Consider the following 24161-nt stretch of genomic DNA (forward strand, 5'->3'; position numbering starts at 1 on the left):
GTGTCTACCACAGTGGAGACATTCCAGGACCTGTCATTGCCCATCCCTGGCAAGGAAGACCTAGCCAAACTCCACTCTGCCATCTACCAGAATGTACCAGCCAAGCCGGGTGCCTGTGGGGACAGCTATTCCTCCCAGGGCTGGCTGGCCTTCATCATGGAGTACATCCGACGGTATGCCCATCCTCCTACTAGCTGGGGCTTCTGGTCTGGCCTGGCTTTCCTGGGTCTACCAGCGATGCAGGGACAACCATTCATGGGGCCATGGAGAGCCCATGGATCAGGGTAGCTGGAGGCCAGAAGATAACAGAAAAGTTTGCCGGGTTCAGAGTCTTGGTCACTTTGGGATAGCCCAGACTAGACACTCCTTGAAGGTGGAGGACAAATGACAACCCAGAGAGTGACCAAGCAGCAGGTAGAAATGAGGCAGCATCTCACCTGCCAAGCCCTGATCTGAAAAATCATAGGCAACTTCCTTAATCCCTGAGGTAGCTGGCCTAGGGGAAGAGCACGGAAACCCCTCCCACCAGCCTTTGTATTCAAAATGTCCAGCCCCAAGCTGTGTCAAGCTGCCAGTCAGGTCCAAACCGACCTCCCCCATACCCCCCATACCCAGGCCCACAGCACCTGTCATCTCGTTCCTGTCTGTCTAGGTTTGTGGTATCCTGTACCCCCAGCTGGTTTTGGGGACCTGTTGTCACACTGGAAGACTGCCTGGCTGCTTTCTTTGCTGCAGATGAGCTGAAGGGTGAGTGGCCCAGTGGGACTGTGCCTCAGCCAGCCTGCAGCCCTGGCCTGATGGACCCAGGGCCACTTTGCTTTACAGAGCCGACCCTGTTCGATCCCACTGATAGCTCACTGGAGCAGACGCAAACGTCGGGCTTTAGGGTCGCTCTGGGCTATATAGTAAGCTCAGGTCCTCCACCTGAGGTCTGGGCCACATGAGAAACAAACGATAGAAACCGAGATAGGTAAATGTTCACCTGCTATCTAGGGCATGCTTAGACACCCAGACTGCTGCCTGTGATTCTTGGCTGTTGACATGCTGTTATTTTCCACCAGTTCAGTGGGCAGAGGGGACATGTCATTTTAGCTCTGTACTTCCTTGATTATTTGTTTGGTGTTTGGTTTTGTTTTGAGATGGTGTCATGCAGCCCAAGCTGGCCTCAAATTCATTGTGTAGCTCAGACTGGCCTTAAACTGCTGATGCTCCAGCTTCTGCTTCCTCTAGCTGAGGTTGTCAGTGTGTGCCACCGTGAACAGCTTGGATGCTCAAATGTAGTTTAAAACTTTATCTGTGTACTTAGTATGTGTACAAACCGCTACATCCTAGTACAGAGTTAGAGGACCACTTGGAAGTTGATCTGTCCTTCTAGCATGTGGGTCTTGGGATCAAACTCAGGTTGTCAGGCTTGGTGGCAAGCACCTTTACCTGCTGACCCAGGTATCAGCAGCTTCTTGATTTCTTTTTTCTCCAGTTTTGTTTTTGTTTGTTTGTTTTTTGGTTTTTCAAGACAGGGTTTCTCTGTGTAGCCCTGGCTGTCCTGGAACTCACTGTAGACCAGGCTGGCCTTGAACTCAGAAATCCTCCTGCCTCTGCCTCCCAAGTGCTGGGATTAAAGGCGTGCGCCACCACTGCCCGGCTTTTCTCCAGTTTTGTAAAACTACACATTTTATTACTTTACCAGTGTTGTGTATATTGACATCATCACGCAGCCACCACCACCTCTGTGCTCACAGTATTTCAACTTGCAAATATAAAACTATATCCATCTAATAGCTCCTGTTCCCCTTCTCCAGTCCCCCCACCTCCCACACACATACCATTTTTTGTGGTGCAGGGGTTGAACACAGGGCCTTGTGTTTGCTGGGCTTGTGTTCTAGTACAAAGCCACACCCCAGCTGGTCTACTTTCTGAGTGTGAGACTGATTCTTCTGACTCCTCCTGTTTCCTTATGGAGCATGGTGCCCTCAGAGTTTACCCGATGGAAACACGGCTCAGGGTTTTCTTCCCTTTTTAATCTGTCTTCTGGATAAGATATGGATAAGAATTTCCATTTTCATCTGACTTGTGGACCAACACACCCTCTGGGACTCCATCAGTATGGACTTGGTCTGCCTCTGCATCAGCTGCTGTGAGTGCCACTGCTGTGGACGTCTGTGAACACTGAGGGTGTCCTCCTCTGTATATGCTCAGCTGTAGTTTTGCTAGATCTGTGGAAACTACAGATGTCTTTTTTTTCTTTTGGCACCATGCCGCTCATACCCCAACCCTGAAGAGCCAGTTCTACATGGATTCAGGTTTCTCCACATCCTTGCCAGTTGATTGCTGCTTTTTCTGAATAGTTCCAAGCTCCCTGGGCATGAGACATCACCACTGTGGTTTTCATCTGCGTCCCCCAATCATCAGAGATGCTGAGCATCTTGAAAATGTTTGTATGGGATAGGTAGGGGCGAAATGGCCCAGCAGTTAGGAGCAGCTGCTATTCGGCTTCTAGCAACTACTGGGTATCTCACAATCAACTGTGACGCCAGTTCCAGGGGACCCAGTGCCCTCTTCCGATCTGCCCAAGCACTGCATATGTGGTGCACAGATATACATGGCACAATAGCTGTACATAGAAAATAAAATAAATAATCTAAAAAAGAACCTGTTTGTCAGTGGGGATGGGTGATCACTCAGTGGACAGTGTGTTTGCTGAGCTCAAATCCCCAGCAGCCAAGTAAAAGCTGTGGTAGTGTGTATCTATAACTCCAGTGCTCAGGGTGGGAAGAGGGGGAGGGTCCAGGGCCTTACTGGCCAGCCAGTCTAGATGAACTTCAGGGGTTTGATGAGAGACCCTGTCTCAAAGGATAAGGCGAAGCATAATAGAGGAAGATGAGCTGACTTTGACCTCTGGCCTCTGCACGTGCACACACAGGTGACTGCTCAAATGTGCACCCACAACTTGAGTGCGCGCACACAAATGTACTCTTTGGAGACATTTCTTCTAGTCTTCTGTCTGTTTTGATATCAGGCCATTTTATTGTTGAGTTTTAGTTCTTTTATTAACCCCTGTCAGGTCCAGATGAAGGGGTTAGAGGCATGGCTCCATTGGTAGAGAGATTGGTTGCACCAGCATTGCACAGACTAAACATGGCAGTAGGTGCTTGTCACTGGGCACTCTGGAGGTAGAAAGAGGAGGCTCAGGCTTGTCCTCTGCTGTGGAGGGGAGGGGCGGGAGACCTCGTTTCAGGGTGCAAAGAAGGCTTTGTGAGTGTTCTTCCCTGCCAGGCATTGTTTTTATATTTAGTTTTTACTATTTTAATTGTGTGTGCATGCTTACGTGCAAAGGCCAGAGGTCTTGTGAGGTATTTTGTGTTGACTGTTTCATCTGAATGTGTGCACCACATGTATACTGTGCCTGCAGAGTTTAGAGAAGGACATAAGATCCCGTGGGACTGGGATTACAGACAGCCGTGATCTGCCATGTGGATGCTGGGAATTGAACCCGGATCTGGAAGAGCAGCCAGTGCTCGTAACCCCTGAGCATCCCTCTAGCCCTAGCAGTTGGTTTTCATTATATTAGTTATATTGTTGATTCACAGAAGCTTAAAATTTGTATGAGACAGGACCTCACTGTAGCCCAGGCTAACCTCATCCTTGCTACATAGCTGAGGATTATTTTGAACTCTTGGTTCTCCTGGTTTTCCTCCACTCTTTACTGATGAAATGTGTGTGTGTGTGTGTGTGTGTGTGTGTGTGTGTGTGCGCGTGCGCGTGTGCGTGTGCGTGTGCGCGCGCACGTGCCACTGTACCTGGAATTTATAGTCTTAGCACCTACCTTTACTTAGATTTTTTAGATTTTTGATTTATTTTTTAAAATATTTTTATTGCTGTTTGTTCACAAGCCACATTGCACAATTGGAGGCCAGAGGACAGCTTGAGGGAGTTGGTTTATTTTGTATGCAGTGTGAGTTCATCACCTGGCCGTTGCGTCCCCTCCTGTTTTGCCTCTGCCTTTTCATCTGTTTTTAACCCCGCCCATAGGGGAGTTTCAGTGCTTCTAGGGTCAGATAGTCTGGGTTTTTTTGTGTGTTTGTGTGTTTGGTTTTTTTCTTTCTGGTACTACTTCGGGAACCCTGTCACGTCCCGCCAGTTTTCTTCCCCCGGAACGTGATTCATATTTGCCCTTTTGTCCCCATCTCTTGCTGACCTCTGGTCTTTGCTCCCCTGTGCAGGTGACAACATGTACAGCTGTGAGCGATGTAAGAAGTAAGTTGTACTGGGGGGGAAGGAGGGCAGCCTGTCCCCAGCTTCCTGTTCCCAGAGTCCTCTTGTTTGCACTTGCCCCTGGGGTTCCCTCAGATAGCCGTGCTGGCCTCCAAGGTGAGTAGGGTTTGGAGGTGACTGACGGAGACTCTCATGTCCTCCTCCATAGGCTTCGGAATGGCGTGAAGTACTGTAAAGTCCTTTGTCTGCCTGAGGTGAGTGAGCCACCCTGGCCTTGTCGCACAGGGGTCCATGTGGATAGGGGTGTGTGAGTGGCCTGTGGGGCCAGGTGAAGACTGACCCTGTCCTGCACAAGCACAGAAGGCCATGAAACTTGCCTGAGAGACCCCAGGGACGGTTGACAGAGGGATCCGTCATGACAGGCATCCCTGAACTTGAGTTCATTCTTCTCTTGAGGGCTTGCTGAGGTCCCCAAGTTAGCAGTATGGCTGTGGTTGGTACAGTCTCCTATAGTTGGACCAGAGACAAGGCCCAAGCCAGTGTCAGAATTCTTGGGAAATAAATGTGGCAGGCTGAGGCAGAGGCAGCTGTCTACAGGGCCCAGCCCAGCTTGCTGCCAGTCCCTCTGGCAGCCACACCACAGGCAGCCAGGCCTTATGAGAAGGTGGGGCTGTTCACTCCCATGCATAGGTCTCTGACATGTGTGATACATTCCATGCATATCCACAGGCCTGGGCCTGTGCAGGAGCTTATCTGTGAGCTTCCCTGTCATCTTCCCTAGATGCCCAGCATGACTGGCACCTGCCCTCTCCCCTCAGATTCTGTGTGTCCACCTGAAGCGCTTCCGACATGAGGTGATGTACTCCTTCAAAGTCAGCAGCCATGTCTCTTTCCCCCTCGAGGGACTTGACCTACGTCCTTTTCTGGCCAAGGAGTGCACGTCCCAGGTCACCACCTATGACCTCCTCTCTGTCATTTGTCACCATGGCACAGCAGGCAGTAAGTATGCCCCAGCCGGGCCCCTCTTGCAGTGCCTAGTCCCTGTGGTCTCCGTCATCTCTTGCTTGTCTATCAGGTGGGCACTACATTGCCTACTGTCAGAACGTGATCAATGGGCAGTGGTATGAATTCGATGACCAGTATGTCACCGAGGTCCACGAGACAGTGGTACAGAATGTGGAGGCCTACGTGCTGTTCTACAGGTGAGACTGGGGGGCCCTCTTCATGGCTCCCTAGGGCTTCAGTCGCTGAGCTAGCTTTCCTGAGCTTTTCCGTGGTGTCCCAGCATGCTAAGGAGTAGCTCTGCATACACCCTGGCCATGGCATGGCTTGGTGTCCATGCACAAGCTGGCCCCAGCTAGTGGCTCACACCACACTTTCCATCCCAGGAAGAGCAGTGAGGAGGCCATGCGTGAGCGGCAGCAGGTAGTGTCCCTGGCTGCCATGCGGGAACCCAGCCTGCTGCGCTTCTACGTGTCCCGAGAATGGCTCAACAAGTTCAACACCTTTGCAGAGCCAGGGCCAATCACCAACCACACCTTCCTGTGCTCCCATGGAGGTGAGCAGTCTGTGCCTGGGAGAGATGAGGGTGGGGTGGGATAGGCCAAGGCCCAGCTCTCCCCCTGTGCTTCCTTCACAGGTATCCCACCCAACAAATACCACTACATTGATGACCTGGTGGTCATTCTGCCGCAGAGCATCTGGGAGCACCTGTATAGCAGGTAAGTTCTGGGAGCTGGCTGGGGAGGCAGCCGGGCAGCAGCGCAGCAATCCTACCTTCTCCAAGTTCCAGTGAAGGACACACAGTGAGAAGCAGTCAGCCTGTGGGCCCTGCCATGGAAAGCCCTTTGAATATTGCCTTCAGGGCTGAGGTTGGTGGTAAGCTCCTACCAGGAGCCTCTGACCTGCCCCTAGCACAGGCTCTCTGGGGTGGGGCACAACTGAGCTAGCCTGAGGACTTCCAGGGTCAAACGCAGTGACACCAAGAGGAGGCAGTTCTCCCTGGGAGCCCTGTCCCAGGTTCCTGTGGAGCTGGGTTTGTGGTATCTATCCTTGGGAAGTGGGGCCTTCCTGCCAGCTGCCAGTGGATGGTGAGAAACAGTCCCTTGACCTGTAAGGCCTCAAGGCTGTCGACCTCAGCCCCCACCTGCAGCTTCACTGCCCTGCACTCGGGCCTCAAGGCCCCTTGTGCTCCTTGGGGTGAAGCAGAGCTCTAGGCACCTTTAAGAGAAGCAGACACAGGGGACCTAGGCCAGCCTTTGTGCTCAAGAGTATGCTAGAGGTGACGAGGGCACAGAGGGGACCTTCCCGCTGATGTTGGGTCTCTCTCTCTCTCTCCCTTCCCGAGCAGGTTTGGGGGTGGCCCTGCTGTGAACCATCTGTATGTGTGCTCCATCTGCCAGGTGGAGATTGAGGCCCTGGCCAAGCGCAGGAGAGTGGAGATTGACACTTTCATCAAGGTGCGTGTGGGCAACAGGCTAAGTGGGAGTGGTGGAGGGTGGGGCCGAAGGGCCCTGTGCTAGCACAGGCATCAGCTGTTGGAAGTGCAGTGTGCTCTGCTCGGGCCTTGTCAGCAGTTCAAGCTGAGTGTCACAGGAGCACAGCTGTCCCTGGGGAGCACTCCTAGCTGAGGATTGCTAGGCTCTACACCCTCATGTGGAAGGTGCCTGAGACTCCTGGAAAGTGTGAGGAGCTTATTACCTGGGGAGTGGAGCACTGACCTGTCAGGGATTGGGGCAGGGATTGCTGTGGGTGGGGCCATGCCAGTCCTCATACTCGTTACAACAGGACATAGGACAGGTCCTCAAGCATTTAAAATAGTGGGTAGAAGTATCTAGCTAGGTGGTGGTGGCGCACGCCTTTAATCCCAGCACTTGGGAGGCAGAGGCAGGCGGATTTCTGAGTTCGAGGCCAGCCTGGTCTACAGAGTGAGTTCCAGGACAGCCAGGGCCACACAGAGAAACCCTGTCTCGAAAAAACAAAAAACAAAAAAAAGAAAAAAAAGAAAAAAAAAAGAAGGAGGAGAAGGATGAGGAGGAGGAGGAAGAAGAGGAGGAAGAAGAGGAGGAAGAGGAGAAAGAGGAGGAGGAAGAGGAGGAGGAGAAGAGGAAGAGGAAGAGGAAGAGGAAGAGGAAGACGAAGAAGAAGAAGAAGAAGAAGAAGAAGAAGAAGAAGAAGAAGAAGAAGAAGAAGAAGAAGAAGAAGAAGGAGGAAGTAGTAGTAGTAGTATCATCTAAGGTCTCTGCCTTGTGGCATGGAGAGGCACTAGTGCCGGCCTGTAGGTGTGGCTTAGCACCTGTGAAACCCTGGTACTATGCCCAGCTCAAGCTCTGGAGCTATTGGAATGGTGAACCATGTGAGCAGCTGTTCTGTCTAGTTGGGGGAGAGAGTAGCATCTGCTCTGTGGGCTAGTTGGCTTGAGAAAGTGCCAAAGGCCTTAAGTTAAGGCCTTATCTGCCATGACCTTGTTGGTAAGTGGGGGAATTGGCCTCTTTCTGTAAGATTTATTTCATGTGTTTGAATGTTTTGCCTGTATATATATGTATATGTACCATGTGTTGCCTAGTGCCCTCAGAGGTCAGAGGAGTGTCATAATTGGAGTTATGGATGATTGTGAGCTACCATGTGGGTGCTGGGAATTGAAGCCAGGTCCTCTGGAAGAGCAGTGAGTGCTCTTAACCACCGAGCCATCACTCCAGCCTTATGAATTTTCTCTTTTCTTGAATGTGCAAAGGAGTCATTGATTTTCTGCCTGGGTTATGCAGTGTTTATGAGAGACTCAGGGCCTGGGGTGGGACTCTGGGAAGTCATGATTGACTGCCCCTGTCTGCCTTACCCCACAGCTGAATAAGGCGTTCCAGGCTGAGGAGTCTCCCGCAGTCATCTACTGTATCAGCATGCACTGGTTCCGAGAGTGGGAGGCTTTCGTCAAGGGGAAGGACAGCGGTGAGTAGCGCCCCAGGCCTTCTGCGGTAGGACCTGCCTAGCAAGTCTTTAGTGCTCCATCCACGGATGCAGAGAGCATGGGTTTCTCCAGGCTGGCTCCACTCTTCTCCTAGCCACTGGCAGAGCACTGTTCCTACCCTGTCCACTCTTGCTGACCCCTGGGCAGCTGCTCCTTCCTCCTGCAAGGCTGTGACCTTGGGGTTTGATTGACTCCTTGGTGGGTAGTTCTGGACCTTTGGGAGGCTGGAGGACTTGTCTGACCCCTTGGATTGCAGAAATGAAAATGGCCTTGTAAAAGTGAGCTGTCAGGATTCCTCAAAGTCACAGTAAAGAGTTGCAGACCTGGATCTGGGCCACCCTCATAGCCAGGCTCTTGGGGAGCTGGCAGGTTGACAGAGCCCAGAAGTGTCATATGCCAGGCCTTTGCCTCCTCCTTAGAGCGTCAACAGCCAGCACTGCAGAGTGTTGGGTTCCTGTTGCCCAGAACGCCATTCCCTGCTGGCTGCAGCAGTCAGTGCGGCTGTGGTTGGGGACGGAGCTCTGGGCTTCTGTCCACAGCCTGGCTGCTGGCCTTGCCTTCCATCCCCTGAGCTGGGCAGCGCTCTCCAGCTGCTCAAACCTCTGTCCTGTGTAAACAGTTCTCCTTTCCCATAGTCGCTGAGGGTTAGATGAGGTGGAGGATCAGAAAAGCGCACTCAGCACAGGGCAGCTACCGCTGATGCCCGTCACCAAACACTGGTCTAAAATGAACCCCTGTCCCCTAGGTGTCCCCTTTTCTGGGTCCAGAGTCCTGAGAGGTTGGGTTAGAATCAAGAGGAAGGCTTTGGTGCACCAAGTGTGCTCTGTTAGCCGTGGCTCTGCCCTGAGGCTAGGCTGGCCCCTGTAAGCCTTGATGAAGGATAGTACGACCTGTAACACTAAGCTGTCTATTCCAGAGCCTCCTGGGCCCATCGACAACAGCAGGATTGCACAGGTCAAAGGCAGTGGCCATATCCAGCTAAAGCAGGGTGAGTCTCCCAGGACCCACTAGCCCAGCCAGCCTTTTTACCTTCAGACCAGCAGGTTACCATGGGAGTTCCTGTCCTTTCAGGAGACTTCGCCCTCTGTCTCAAAGTCTTTATCCAAGTCCAGGCCCGGAGGCCATGTAGGGGTTTCATGTACTTGGCCTCTGCGCAGGTCCTCCAGGCCCGGGAAACGAGACAACAGCCAGAGACATGTCCCTGTGGGCTCTTAGAGGAAGGGCATTTCTGTGTTCAGCAGCTTTTTGGGAGGGCCTGTGCTTACCGTCCATCCCCTCTGGGCACTGTCCCCATCCTCATCCCCAGGGTTCTGTACCTAGCAGGGGTCTCCCCTGAGGACTGGACACAATGTGGCCTCTGTGTAAGTGTACCTCTCCTATTCCACAGGGGCTGACTATGGGCAGATTTCTGAGGAGACCTGGACCTATCTGAATAGTCTGTATGGGGGTGGCCCTGAGATTGCCATCCGGCAGAGTGTGGCCCAGCTCCCAGACCCAGAAAGCTTGCACGGAGAACAGAAGATTGAGGCTGAGACTCGGGCTCTGTGACTTGGGCCACGCTGAGTTGTGGCTGGCCCTACTCCCTCTCCAGACAGCCCTACATCCCTCTGAAGGCTGTGTCCTGCTGTGTGCCCACTGTCCCTGAAGGCTGGTATTCAACATTCCTCAGAGGGTGTGTCTGTGCCTGCAGCTGAGCTGCTGTGTGCCTGGTACAGAGGCTGAGAGCGGCTGGCCCGCCTTGAGAGATGCTGGGAAATATATCCGCTCAGACTTCTAAGGTCTCTGACTGTCATCGCTGTGTCCTCCAGACTTGCCCTCTTGCTAACTTGGGCCCAGCTTTTGTCCCAGGAGCCTCATGCTGCCCCTTAGACAATGCTGTCCCCTAGGATGGGGGCTAGGAGCAGCTGCACCTTTTGGGTATTATCTGCTGTATACTTAGACCAACACCTTGGGGACTCAGAGAGGTAGATGTCCTTGCACAGGGGCAGAATGGATAGGGGCTCTGTGTGTAGGCCAACAGCCCCTCATAATCACAGTGGAGGCCCGGCTGCCCGTGTTTGGTCTGTTGTGCTTGGAACAGAGAAGGTGCAAGCTTTGCTTTAGAGGGTAGAAGACCTGCCACCTTGTCCTGTTGAGACCACTGGTAGATTGGCTGTCTTTTGCCTTTTGAAGTGGCTCCTAAGCCCCTAGGGGGAGGGAAACCAGATACCTCATGCTCTGGCCCACTGTTTGATGCTTGCCCCACCTGTGGTCTAGAGTGAGCCCGATCCCCTGCCCCGCCTCTAGCACCAACTCTGAGGGAATGTGATCTGTGGCCTCTCACACAGGCATGTGCTAGGCTGCTGCAGACTGACTGGGACCTGCTGAGCCTAGAGAGACTGCCCTGTCTGGGGTCCTAGAAAAGCCTGAACAGAACTTCCAGGGCATGGTGTTCAAAGCTAAGTCTGGGGTGGTGAGGGGGGATCCTGGGACCAAGAGGGCTCCAGTGGCCACCAGTCTCTTCAGAAGTGGGCACCAGCAGCTCAGCCCAAAGTCCTGGGTGTTTAGTGTCCCGCTGTGGTGGGTGGCATGTGACTCCATGGCCGGCTGCTGCTGGGACGTGCCCTGTTGGCTGCCATCTTTTGAAGTCTCTGCTGTAGAGCCTTTAGTTCACTGCACTACTGTGACGCAGTCTGGTTTGTGTTCAGAATGTCACAATAAATACATGTTCCTCTCCTGCCCCTAGCTTGTACTGTGACACTGTGGTGTCTGCCTTCAGTGGTGATGAATGCAGCCAGAGGCCCTGTGGAAGCTTCTGGGAGGAGCTGGAATACTTGAAATACCAACCGTGTCTTTCCTGGAACCCACCAACCCCACAGGGGGCCCCAGGGATGTTAGTGGCCAGCACATCCTGCATGTCAGCTTCCCAACTCCAGTCCTGTTTATATTTGCTTTCTGGGGGAGAAGAATTAGAGTATGTATTACTTTAAAAGCATTGAGTCAGGGACTTGGAGTGTAGCTCAGTAGTCAGGTATGTTACAGGTCCCAGTCTTGTGAGCAGACAGTGGCCATTGACGTCCCATCATACTGAAGTGTTTAGGAGCAAGAATAGAAAGCAAGGTTAAAACCTTCCCAAAGCTGGAAGTAATGATGTACATGTAATGAAGTAATGATGTGCCCGGCATTTGGAAGGCAGAGGGATGAGGGTCAAGAGTTCAAGATCATCCTCAGCTGCATAGTGAGTTGGAGGCTACCCTGGGCTACAGGACTCCATCTCAAACAAAAAGTCTACTAAATAAAAAACACCTGTAGGACTGGGAATGTACCTCAGTTGATAGAGTGTCTCTCTGATATGCATGAAACCTTGGGTTCAGTCCCCACCACTTACTCCAGGACTGGCAGAATCAGCTTGAAATAGAAGCTGCAGGATGAGGCAGAAGGGTCATCCTTGGCCACCTGATGTGTCGGAGGCTAGTCTGGACTACATGAGCCCCCATGCCCTGCCTCTGTTTACGTTATAAGTTACTACATGTGTGTGGCTTCCTAAGGTGAAATTTTGTTGAGTTATTTCAGGGGCTTTGGCAACTGTGGGGAGATGAGAAAGCTGGAAATTGATCCCGATTTGCCTTCACACACTTCTGTAGTTTTTCTTGAAATAAACACCCAGCTCTTAGGCTCTGATGAGCCTGTAGCCACCAGTAGTAGCCTGTAGCTACTAGTCAGTGGCTATTTACCCAAGCTGAACAACAGCAGGTTCCTAGGGGCTGGGGAGGTGGGCCCAGCTTCTAGCCCTAGGGCAGAATCTTTGAGGAAGAGCCTGGGAAAGACAGTGCCTCTCTGTGAAATCAGGTGACCATCCCTGTAGAGCATCCTTGGGGACAGGACACATGTGTCCTTGGGGGCACATGCAGGTCCTAATTGTCTGTGGTTCTGCCCACAAAGTAGCACGGGCTGCATTAGCAAGCCCATCCTCTCCACCCATGTTCTGCTTTAGATCAGGGCAAAGACAACCATCCTGAGTCTGCACTGCCTAATTTTGACCCAGAAATCAGGAAAATTTTAGCATCAGGCTTCCTCTCTCTTCAGGACCATGCTTGATGGGGCAGGGGAATTGGTATAGATGCACCATGCCTACCCACGGGAATCCTGACACGGAGCAGCTAACCTTGTAGAGTGAGCGTGCGTGCCAGAAGACCCTGCATAGACTGTTAGGTAATACCCTTTTCTGGGACACTGTATCCAGCAGGACACTACAAGACTGGAAATATCTTCCTGCCTGCCTGGTTCTAAGGACAAAAGCACATGTGAGCATTTTGTTTATATTATTTTGTGGCCCTGAGATGTCCCCAGTTGAAGTCACTAAAAACCAACTGGACAGAGAGAGTCAGGGCCTACTGGGTACCTGATGTGACTGACAACACAGAGGGGCTACTGGGTGCTGCTGTTGGCTACCTTCCCGTGTTTGGACAGCAGAGGGAAGGACTGCAGGGACAAAGGAAGTGAAGGACTCTTGGGAGTGATGGGCAGAGCCAGAAGAGACATGGACCCCCTCCAAGCATAGTCTAACTTAATTGTTTGCTGGCACAGGGCTCTGCTATATATCTCAGGCTGGCCTGGAACTCCTGAAAGCCAGGGTTACAGCTGTGCCCCACCATGCCCAGCTGCCTTAAGGTCACTGTCCAGCCACCACCTACTTTCTCAGGACACAGTGCTCACGTTTGATAGCAGCAATTTGTGAGTTCCTTTCTTTGGAATTCACTTATTTTGGGAGTGTTGGTGTTGGGTTGCAGCTGTACACGTGACGGTCTGAAGAGAACCTTCCAGAGTCCGTCATCACCAGGGATAGAACCTAGGTCCAGGTCACCAGGCACAGCCACAAAGATCTACTTTGCTGCCTCCATCCCCTGAGCCATTCTACTGCCCAGTAGCAGCAGTTAAGAGTGTGACTTGGGGTCCACCCTGTGGGTCTCACAAACCTAGAATCTTACTGAAAGCCAGCATGAGGCTCTGATATTGGAGGGGTGAGGGGGGATGAAGGACTTCCCTCACCCGCAATCCCCAGTCTCTTAGGCATCCTCCATAGTCACTGGTTAGGGATGCTACTTCAGTTCAGCTTTCTCCCACTAGGGGTCAGCATTTCCCTCACCAAGGCACCTGGGGCCTGGGTGTGGCCAGGGCAAACTGGGGTTGCTGAGAAGGAACTCCAGCCCTCCTCCTGGATTGGAGCCGTGTTGCCTGCTCTGTCAGAGTGTCTGAGCCAAGGAAACACCTGGCTCAGATCCACAGATTCTGAATGAACAACCAAGTCCTTAAAGAACATTCTGGAAATGGCTTTCCAAAACGAATCTTTTGCTAGCAACACTCACCTGGTGCCCTCCAACACATTGTCCCTGTGGAGAATGGTAATTTATTTATTAGCCTAGACCAGCCTTGAACTGGCCCTGGCCTTCCTATGTCCACCTCCTGAGTAGTACAGGCTTTCACAGTATAGCTGTGGGACCTTGCTCTCCAACAGGCAAGCCAGTGAGTACCAGGCCTGTGCTACCCACCCATTTTAAGACAGGGTCTTACTATGTAGTCCTAGCTGGCCTCAAACTCACCATGTAGATTAGGCTGGCCTGGAACTCACAGAGATCCTCCTGTCTCTGCCTTCCCAGTGCTGAAATTAAGGGTATGTGCCAATATTCCAGGCCTGCATGTGGCCCTTTGGAGCCAAAGGGTGCTGACTTGGCTTAAAGATCTAGCCTAGTCACTGGGAGAAAAGTGGAAGTGGACCATGGATGGCTATGTCCTCCTGCTGCTTAGACTCCCACACACATTGGCATCCCTGAGGCCAGAGGCCAGCCAGCTGGAGGAGGAGGGGCAAAAAAGGAAATCTCTCACCAAAGAGCCACCCCCATCAGCAACCCTCCCCCTCCCACGTGCCTGCCATTCTTGGACACAATGTGTCACTGTGATATGACTTGGAAGTGACATTTATAGATAAATGGTCCCTAGCCTGTCCCTGAGTACAATGACTCCTCTTGAGTTTACATAGTGACAGAGAAGACCAGAGGTCAGCCATCACCCCTGGGAGCTTCTGTGACTAGAATCCCTTCCTCCTCCCCTCCCTGGAGTGTGTGTGTGCACACTTTTTTATGGATGTGTTTATCAACTTACATGTATGAGACCAGATCAATACCATTGGGTTATTACCCTCTGACACTATCTTAGGTTATTTGAAGCAGGTCCCAATGTGTAACCTTGGGTGCCCTGGATGGAACTCACTATGTAAACCAGGCTGACCTTGAACTCACAGAACTCCACTTGCTTCTGCCTCCTGAGAGCTGGGATTAAAGGCTCATGCCTCTGATTTTTTGAGCCATCAGTGGGTGTCTGGGAGGTTCCTGCTTGGGCCAGCCCCCCTTTAGTGTTGGGGGTGCAGGTACTCACTTGCTGTGTTCAGCTTTTTACCCACTAAGGCATCTCCCCAGGCCCAGTGTCATTTCTTCATATAAGAGAGAACCACATACACTAGAAGTTATACTTTATTTAACATTGAAAGGACTAACATTTAATTACACAGGTAAGAGTGCCTTCTACTGAAAGCACTTTGTTTGGTTTTAATTCCACCTCCAGAGACACAGGCAAGTCCAAGACCTGACAGCTGTGAGGGTCTTCCCAACAGTGCCATGTCCTCAAGGCGCGCGCGGGCACACTCGCGCGCACACTCGAGCGCGCACACACACACACACACACACACACACACACACATACACACATACATGCACGCACACACATGATTTAAAAGGTGCTTGATGTCAGGCTAAAAGAGAAGTTGGGGCCATTATTAGACACATTCTGGATGTTATACGTACAGACACAAAATCAAAAACACAAAACTGCAGTTTCTGGAAAAATACTGGCAGGAATGGAACTTTTTTTTTTTTTTTAAACTTCATGTGGACATTCTACTTTCACTACAGGTGCCACCAGAAGGCATAGCGGCCTCCCTGTGTGTTATTTGGCCTGATCCCACTGAGCATGCTCAGCCTAGAGGGAGGAGCCATTGCAGCTTCACATCCTGCGTAGGAAAAAAAAGCGATAAATGTCAAGTTTCTTTTATTTTCATCTCTAAGTCATCTGTAGGGCAGGTTTTTTTTTTACAGTGAGTCATTCTGGTATCAGCGCACTAGCAACTAGGGGTGACAGGCAGTGGGCTCTCAGACAGGGAGTGTAGAGCTTCTGGGGAAATCCTGCATTCCCTTCCCCCCACAACTGGGACAATTCCACAGGATTTCCATGGCAGATCATCTATCTCAGAGAACGGCCTGAAGACGCTCATCCCCCATCCTTTCTGGATGTAGGTAGTACAGGAAGTTAAAAAAAAAGAAGTGAAGGGACAGACACAGAGACAGGCACAGGCTTTAACAGTCATCCGAAGAAGGTTGGCAGCTTCTCCATTTTACCTTTGTGGCAAGAGCCTTCCTCATCCTTCATGCATTAATGAGATCTGTGAACAGACCTGTAAAAAACACTCTGGCTCCTCATGGAGGGGACAGTGGCAGCCCAACTCAGTGAAAATCAGAGGTTCTGGAGATAGATGCCTGGTGACCTGCTGGAGCAGAGCTGCCTGGACCACAGGTCAGGGCCTTGGCTCTGACAGTCTTCACTCTTAGGTACCAGGCTTCCATTCCGTCCTCTAGGTCTTCCTCACGTCAGGGCCCCAGAGGGCAGTGTGGAGACCCTGGGCTTGGTCTTACTTGGGAGGAGGCAGGACAAAGGAAGCCTGAAAGCTAATCCTTGCTCTTGAAACCCAAAGCCAGGCCCTTGTCAGAGGCTCCCCACCGTGGCACCCTCTTTTCTGCTGTGAGGTTGACAGTGCTTTCTGCAGGGTGGTATGCCAGCCCCACTTTGTGGAGAATGTCTGCATTTCCACAAAGTACAGACCCAACCCTGAGGACCTGCCCTCTCTGTCCTGGTCTCTCTGGGTTTTAAGCCTCCCATGTCTTTGATCCTCTGACTTGATGCTAGGTAAGCTACCAGCCGCCCAGGGGAAGATGCCGACTTCCTTGAGCTCATGCTTGTGGGATGCCCTTCACAGGGGCTCGTGGCCAAGTCTTGAGTGCTTCTGTACTGGGAAAGGAGAGAAAGTGTGGCTCTAAGATTCGAGGGACCACCTCAGTTCTTCCCCAAAGCTCTACCGTTCTAGCAGGGAAACAGCTTCAAAAGTGAGCTCCATCCATTCTCTGGGGCTTCTAGAGAATAAGATCCAATGCAGAAGCAGTGACCAGAGCCATGGAGGGACCACAAGAGGCACGGGGTCTTTGGTGGGAACATAGGAGAATCCTCAAATGCTACTTATGGGACTTGGCAGGCCTGCCTTACAGTAATGAGCTAGTGTGGATATGAGGCCCTCCATCACAGGGTACCACGAACAGGCAGACAGCACTCATAGAAAGTAGACACAGACAAGACAGTGGGGCTGGCCCATAAGCTGGATTTGGGACTTCCATACGGACTTTCTTGGGTCATGTGGATGGTTTAGAACCAGAGTGGGGGCGGATGGGGCTATATGGGGCTGTGCCCCAGTCTGACCAAAGATCCTCTGGGATCGAGTATGGACGATAACAGTGCTGGGTGACGGGGAGGGCCTGAGGCAGCAGCCTCTGGAGAGGACACATTTGACGATGAGTCCCAAGAGACACATGGATGACAGGTGGGCACTCAGTCTACCTGATGCACAACTGGCCCTCCTTGTCAGGATTCTGTTAGTCACCAGGAAACCAGTGGCGACAGTTGACAAAGGCACAGTGTGAGATGTGCAAGGAGTGGCCAGGCGATGAGCAGGTGGACTGAGAGCCCGGAAGGAGCAGGACACAGGGCACAAGTCCAGCTGTCCTGGTGGCCTGTGTGGGAAGGGAGTGAAGTGGACAACCCTCGTAGGGGGCTGCGGAAGAGAAATACCCGTGCCGTACAATAGGCAGAGGGGATGGCAGCCACAGGAGCATGCTGTGAAGGAGAAGGGGAGACAGGATATGGGGACCCAGCTTGCAGGTGGGCTGGAGGATGCCCAGCCAGCCGGAGTGATGCTGGGGGCATGTGGGGACAAGCGGGCTGGACGATGGTGGCTCCTGGGAGGCTCACGGGGACTCTGGCCTTGTGCACCACGCCTTTAGGAACCTACGGCACAAAAAGAAAGAAGAAAAACCCTGAGTTAGAGAAAGCAGCAGGTGAGAGGCAGGCGGCTTGCCACTGGCAAACAGCTTGCCTTGTGGAGAAGGGAGGGGTTTGAATAACTGGTTACCACAGCGGCTCTGCCATGGGGAGCTTTCGAGACTTTTATCTTCTGTTGGCGACAGGCTCTCATGTAGTCTAAGGTCAACTCAAATTCTATATATAGCTGAAGATGAACTTAAACTCATGGTCCTCCTGTTTCTGCCTCCCATACTCTGGCATGACAGGCCTGGCTTTTTATTTCCCATGTTTAGCTGGCCCCATTTCTGGACCAAAAAGATTAATAAGGTTTCCCACTTACTCATCTTCTTCACAAACTGAACCTTTTTTTTTTTTTTTTTTTTTTTTTTGGTCCAGGATGGTGTGAGGAAGTTAAAGGGCAAATTTTCTCTCCCGTTGCAACCGTAGGTCTCTGTAGTAAGATGGACCCTTTGGTGAGAGGGGAACCTGAGGCTGCCCGGGCCTCATTAAACACGAAAGCTCTCCATCGCCAGAGGCGAGGCAAGATGCAAGAAAGGCAGATGCTCCAAGCCCTCAGGACAGGACGGGTAAGATCGGAGAGGCAGAATTATTTGGGAGGGGAAACAAAGCATTTGGCTTGAAAAGTCCTCAGTACTAGAGGTGAAAGAGTTACACTTATTACAGAGAATAATGTTCTTGAAAAAGAGAAAAATCACTTAAAATACACAGCACTGAGAAAAATAATATTTATTAGAGAGGCAGATACGAGGGCGACAGAGAGATTCTTTTCTCTTAGGATAAGAATAGAAAGACGCAGTCATGGTGGCTATATTCAAACGACTTACTCAGAGCCCAGGGGTTTACAATAAAGTCAAGTGCGCAGCAGCCAGCCGGGGACCTAGCTACAGTGCAAGAGTCCAGGGGCCTCCCCAGCAGTTATAAAAACAAAAAGGTGGTTAGGCAGAAGAATAACAAATAAAACAGACAACACTGTGTAAGGCATCCTTCTAGGTTCCAAATTGCAATATATACAAATCTACCCTGCAGCGTAGGATCACGGACACGGTCAACAGAAGTGATGTCAAAAGCCATCAGACTGCAAAGGGTCGCAGGAGTCTAAGGAGTTTGGCAATGGTTAAGTACATCATGATACCAGAGAGAAAGTGCTCTTGTGTTATTTTTTTAAAAATCTGAGAAGTGCTTTGAGTTTCTGGGAGTCGGGAACAGCAGCTGGGCCCACTGAAGTTGGAGGCAGGGTCTGGAAGAGGCTAGGTGGGCATGGCTCCTGGGCAGCTGCTAACCTCAGATGTGCTCCTCTCTTCAGCTAGAAAGCTGCAGGCAGCTCGGCTCTCTCCTTATTTATTTATTTTCTGTTTTGAGACAAGATCTCACTCTGTAGCCCTGGCTGGCCTGGAATTCACTATGTAGACCAGGCTGGCCTCGAACTGAAAGAGGATCTACCTTTGTCTGGGTCCCAAGTGCTAGGATTATAAGCATAGACCACCACACCCAACTGTCTAGTTTTTATTTTTTTTACATTGATGAGCATGTGCTTTGTGTGGGTGTGCACATATGCCACGGTGGGTGAAAGTCAGAGGTCAACTTCTGGGACACAGGTGAACTTTTGGGAGTTGGTCTTTTTCTTCAACCATGTGAGTCCCGGGGACAGGACTCACATTCATCAGGCTTGGGACAAATGTCTTCACCTACAGGGCCACCTTCCCCCTACCACATCTCCAATCTCCTTTTTTTTAAACAGCAAACTATTGGAAGAAATTTCCATGTTTACCACTGAGGAGACAGAAACTACAGAGTATCACTCAGTTCAGTCAGTGTTAGGCTCATTCATCCATTGGGATCCTAAGGTGGTCAAGTTAATAGCACCCATTTAAACCAGGACCCGTTTGCAACTGACCTTTCCTGACTCCAACCTGCACAAATCAGAGAGAAACCCCCGCCGCTTCACCCAGCAGACCGTTTACCAGCTCACCACTGAACCCCTCTTTGAGACATTTTGAGTTTTGTTTTTAAGACAGGGTCTATCTTACGTAGTTCTGGTTGTCCAGGAACTAACTACATAGACTACCAATCTTGAACACACAGAACTCGGGCCAGCCTCTGTCTACCAGTTGGAATGGCACACTCCTTTAATGCCAGCACTGGAGAGGCAGAGGCAGGTGGATCTCTCTGAGTTTGAGTCCAGCCTGGTCTACAGAGTGAGCTCAGGCTGTCCAGTATAGCCAGGGCTACACAGAGAAACCCTGTATAGAAAAACCAAAAAGAATGAGGAGGAGGAGGATGAAAAAGAGGAAGAAGATAGGAGGAGGAAGAGGAGGAAGAGGAAGAAGAGGAGGAGGAGGCAGAGGAGATCATAGCCGAGAAGTGAGTTCTGTAGTGGATAAAGAGGGCTCTTTATATTCTGTCTTTCTAGCCATCTGATCAGATGCCCAGTTTGTCCTTCCTCCTACCCACTCAGCGGGCTCTTCGGGGGTTCAGGGCACCTGCAGGGGGAATTTAATTCTGCTCCTGAAGGAGCCCCACAATGGCTGACTTTAAAGCACTGTGACAGCAAAAGTTACTCAAAGGCAATGTGAACTACAAACTGATGTGTATTGACCAGGGCCTGCGGCTGGGTCAGCTCGGTTCAGAGACTGCACCAGACTGTGAGGTGTGGCTGCCGGGCTTCAGGAAGGGCACGGGGACCTCTTTGTGCCACTTTTGTAACTGTCAAGAGCCATTACTGATACGAAATATCTTTATCTCAGCCATCACGAGGCTGAGGCAGGGGAATTGTGAGTTCTACGATAACTTGGTTACACTGCTTCAAATTAAAAAAAAAAAAAAAAAAAAAAAAAAAAAAAAAAAAAAGCAAGCACACACCTTTAATCCCAGCACTGAGGAGGCAAAAGCAGGCAGATTTCTGAGTTCAAGGCCAGCCTAGTCTTCAGAGTGAGTTCCAGGACAGCTAGGGCTACACAGAGAAACCCTGTCTCAAAAAAACAAAAAACAAACAAAAACCAAAAAACAACCCCCCCCCAAAAAAAAACCCCAAAAAACAAACAAACAAAAACAAAAAACAAAAAAAACCAAGGGGAGGAGGAAATTAGATGTGGGTGATGCTTTCTCATTTTTCTCATTTTGACCCATTTACAGTTGGCTCTGGATGGCCTTGAGGTGGGCTGTCATGATGGGTACCATTCAGTCCTGGGCTTGGCAGCTGTCTCTGCACATGCCCAGTGTCACTCTCTGCCCCCAGCATCAATACTGACTAAAAAATGCAAATTCCCACATGGCCCAGATTCCTTTAAAACACCAAGACCCATTACTTTATTCTGCCTGTAATTAGGCAGGTCACATGTGCCAGAGAAACCAAAGCCTCTGCTAAAGTCTAACTTTGGGTCTTACAGATGTCAAAGATTAAACAGAAAAACAGTCTTCCTCTTAAAAGGGGACATGCTGAGTTCATTGCCTGCAATGGCTGACGACGTACAAGGTCTGTCACAGCAAAGCCGCTCCTCTGGCCAAAACAGGAATGGAATTAAGTCTGAGAAAGATCACACCACAGGGGTGTTGGGGCACCCAGCTGCTGCACAAGCTTGGCTCAACAGCTGGAAGATTCTCTACCACCCCCTGGTCCATCAGATGGAGCCAGATGATGAATGTCAAGTCAAAATTAATCGCTCAAAGAGCACGCCTTCCCAGACCTCCTTTGGTTGTCTGGGAGACTCAGACAATAAACAGATAACACAGGAAACCTGAGCTCCAGCTTTCAGGGTACTCGGTATGGGCATGAAGAAAACGTTACAGGCTTTACTCAAGGGCAGGGAGATGTTACCTCCATTGATGAAGGGACTTTTATTATGTATTTATTTTTACTGGGGCTTACTCTGTAGCCCAGGCTAGCCTGAAACCCACTTGGACGCTCCTGCCTCAGCCTCCTGAGTGCTGGGATTATAGGCATAAGCCTCCGCCATACAGTTTTTTAAATCTGCACATTTTGTTGACTGGAATAGAAATGCTGATCAGATTTCAAGCAACACAGTTGTAAGCTGGATGGTGGCAGTTCTGCACACAGCCAAGTTGGACAAGCGAGCTCAGGCACAAGACGCCCCCAGTTCCCTGAGTGTCTGAGTCGCTTGCTCTCTGCTGACCTGTAACAACCACAGTGGTGGGGAGCGACAACTCCAATGCTTTTCAAGGTTTGTGTTTTGCTTTAAGTGGATTAAATATAAGTCTTAGCACCTTTGGCATTTTTGTCTAAATAGACTTCGACGTAGGAAGTGGGGACGTAACCCTCCTCGTCTTCGTTTCTGCGGATGCGAGTCCACCCATCGCCTTTGTCCTCCTCAATCACACTCAGCATTTCTCCTTCAACTACGGAAATGGTGCCTTCGTTCTGACCTGGAGGAGTAAAGAGAGGCGTGAGGTCTCAGGCAGTGTTGGGAGGGGGTGGGGTGGGGGGACCCTGGCCACAGCGTACTAGAGACAAGGTGAGATCTGTGCACAGAATGTCCCCTTGTCCTCCGATGCATGCTGGGTCCTCTGTGCTTTCCTTCTGCACATGCATCTCTACGTCCCTCCTACCATTTGTGGACCCTTCCTCAGGTCCTCTGAAGGACACCCCTCTCCCTCCCACTCCCCACTCCTGCCTCATCATAAGCCTTGGGGAACCTGCTTCTCTAAGCCACTCCCCTCAGGGGTTCTCTTGTGCCAAGGGGCAGAGGCAAGAGTCCCCCCTCATCTTCCACGGACCCTCATCTCTCCTTTTCTGCCATTTCCTGAAATCAAGGCTCTACTTTTCCGATTTTCTTTGATGTTGCCCAATAGGTCTAGGAAACCCGGGGTCACTGGGACAATGGTCTTTCCCCATGGCATCTCTGAGGACCAGGATGAGCCATCAGGCTAGTCTTGGCTCTCCTCTACCTGTTTTGTTCAGCTTTTTCAACCACAGTGTGGCTGTGTCCTCTTTTTAGCGAGACCCCCTAGACAGTTTTCTAAGGTAATTTAAAAGCCAGCCATACCTGTAGGCCTGTTTGGGGAGTGTGTGATGGTTAGTTCTGTCAGCAACCTAAAACCACCTGGGAGGAGGTGAGTGAGGAATTGTGTACAGTAGGCTGCCCTATAGGTATGTCTCTGTCTGTGGAAGGCTGTGTGTGTGTGTGTGTGTGTGTATCTGTATGTATGTCCTCCCCAGAGATTCTCTGTGTAGCTCTGGCTGTCCTGGAGCTCTCTCTGTATACCAGGCCTGCCTCTGTCTCTGCCTCTGTCTCCTGTGTGCTGGGATTGAAGGCATGTGCCACCACCACTTGAATGGTGGGAAGCTGTCTTAACCACTGTAATTGATGGTAACTCCCTGGTTCACGTCCTGGGCTGTGTAAGAGCAAAGGCTGGCTTAGCACAGGCATCACCAGCCATTTCAAATTTCTGCCTTGGCTCCCCTGCTATGATGGACTGGGACCTGGCCTGTGAGCTAAGGTTAATCCTTTCTCCCCTGACGTGCTTACTGTCAGGATATTTCATCCCAGCAATAGACGTGAAACAGGGCAGGGGCAAACAGTTTAAGGAACTGTCAGCAGGGTCATTGATGTGTTTGTTTTGTCAGTAACACAAAGCAAAGCTTCACGGACGATGCCCCTGGTACAGCCTTTATCACAGGAACACCCTTGGTCCTCAAAGGCTCTGGGAATCCTGTAGGATCCATCAGCTCACTCATCCTAGGGCTCCATGCTTCCCTGAGTCCTCACCTCTTCTCTCACAGCATCCTCTGCACCTCTCTGGCCTGCATCATGTCCAGGCAGAGGCATGGTGCTGATGCTCCACCCGTTACCTGGCTGATCCCACGTAGGGGGCAATGGTGTGCCTGTCAGCGGCTTAAACACCATCAGCACCTCCTTAGTGCCGGCCAAGTAAAATCAAATACTTCTTCTCACCCAGGTACTCTATTTCCTACCCTGAGATGTATACATGTGTGTGTGAGTGTGTGTAACATGTCAGTGTGTAGTGTGTGTGTATGAATGTATAGTGTTTGAGTATGTGACGTGAGTGTGTAGTGTGTGTGAATGTGAGTGTGTAGTGTGTGAAAAGTCTGTAGTGTGTGTAAAAGTGTATAGTGTGTGAGTGTGTAACATGGGTGTGTGGTATGTGTGAGTGTGCAACGGGTGTAGTGTGTAATGTGTGAGTGTGTAGTGTGTGAATGAGTGTGTATGTAAGTGAGTGTGCAGTGGCCAGAAGTTGATGTCAGATGTCTTCCTTATTGATTTCTCATCTTATTGATTAATTTAAATTTCTTTTACTGGAACTGGAGATATGGCTCAGTGGTTAAGAGCACTGGCTGCTCTTGCGAAGGACCTGGGGTTCAGTTCCCAGCACCCACATGGTGGCTTGCAACCATCTTCAGTTCCAGAGGACCCAATGGTCTCTTCTGGCCTCCACAGGCACCAGGCACTACTCACATGGTCCACAGACCCACATGTAGGGAAAACACTCATACACATAAAACGAATAAATGTTTTCTATAATGTTATCATATATATGAGAGAGAATTGTGGTCCTTGGGAGAGGGCAGTAGCCCAGTCAGCTTGAGAAGGTAGAAGACCTCCCATGGGCAGCGGTACCTTCAAATGTGTAGAGCGCCTTGCAGGTCCCTATGGCAGGGAGTGGTTCCTCATCATCAAATTCATCATCGAAATCCGTGGCCAGTACCTTGTGCTCGCTCTCCTGGCTTTGCTCCTCTGTGTAACTACCATCTGGGCTGCTCAAGAGAGGAAGACACAGAGCAACTATAGCGACCAATCTGGAGACTTGGGTCTGCCCCCTGCCATAGAGCAGT

At 50.9% G+C, this 24161-nt stretch overlaps 2 protein-coding genes across 23 annotated transcripts in view; one reads left to right on the forward strand and one right to left on the reverse strand.

Annotated features, from left to right (window-relative positions):
- Usp20 (ubiquitin specific peptidase 20) overlaps positions 1-10900 on the forward strand; it is a 32453-nt gene extending 21553 nt beyond the window's left edge. For all 3 annotated transcript variants that reach the window (XM_034494623.2, XM_034494621.2, XM_076928455.1), the window contains 12 exons: positions 1-173; positions 653-747; positions 4221-4254; positions 4421-4466; positions 5031-5211; positions 5288-5414; positions 5601-5770; positions 5852-5933; positions 6563-6671; positions 8055-8157; positions 9093-9164; positions 9564-10900. In XM_034494623.2, the coding sequence (XP_034350514.2) occupies positions 1-173; positions 653-747; positions 4221-4254; positions 4421-4466; positions 5031-5211; positions 5288-5414; positions 5601-5770; positions 5852-5933; positions 6563-6671; positions 8055-8157; positions 9093-9164; positions 9564-9724 (1353 nt within the window). In that variant the 3' untranslated portion in view covers positions 9725-10900. The remainder of the gene's footprint in view (positions 174-652; positions 748-4220; positions 4255-4420; positions 4467-5030; positions 5212-5287; positions 5415-5600; positions 5771-5851; positions 5934-6562; positions 6672-8054; positions 8158-9092; positions 9165-9563) is intronic.
- A 3764-nt stretch (positions 10901-14664) lies between these two features.
- The window catches only part of Fnbp1 (formin binding protein 1), a 113179-nt gene continuing 103682 nt past the window's right edge, over positions 14665-24161 (reverse strand). For 9 of the 20 annotated variants that reach the window (XM_034494089.2, XM_034494085.2, XM_076928456.1 and 6 more), the window contains 2 exons: positions 23947-24086; positions 14665-21733 (listed from right to left, as the gene is read on the reverse strand). In XM_034494089.2, the coding sequence (XP_034349980.1) occupies positions 21555-21733; positions 23947-24086 (319 nt within the window). In that variant the 3' untranslated portion in view covers positions 14665-21554. The remainder of the gene's footprint in view (positions 21734-23946; positions 24087-24161) is intronic. The other 11 variants (XM_034494090.2, XM_034494086.2, XM_076928457.1 and 8 more) reach the window with 3 other exon arrangements.

The sequence above is a fragment of the Arvicanthis niloticus genome, chromosome 2, assembly GCF_011762505.2.
Source record: "Arvicanthis niloticus isolate mArvNil1 chromosome 2, mArvNil1.pat.X, whole genome shotgun sequence".
Lineage (NCBI taxonomy): Eukaryota > Metazoa > Chordata > Mammalia > Rodentia > Muridae > Arvicanthis > Arvicanthis niloticus.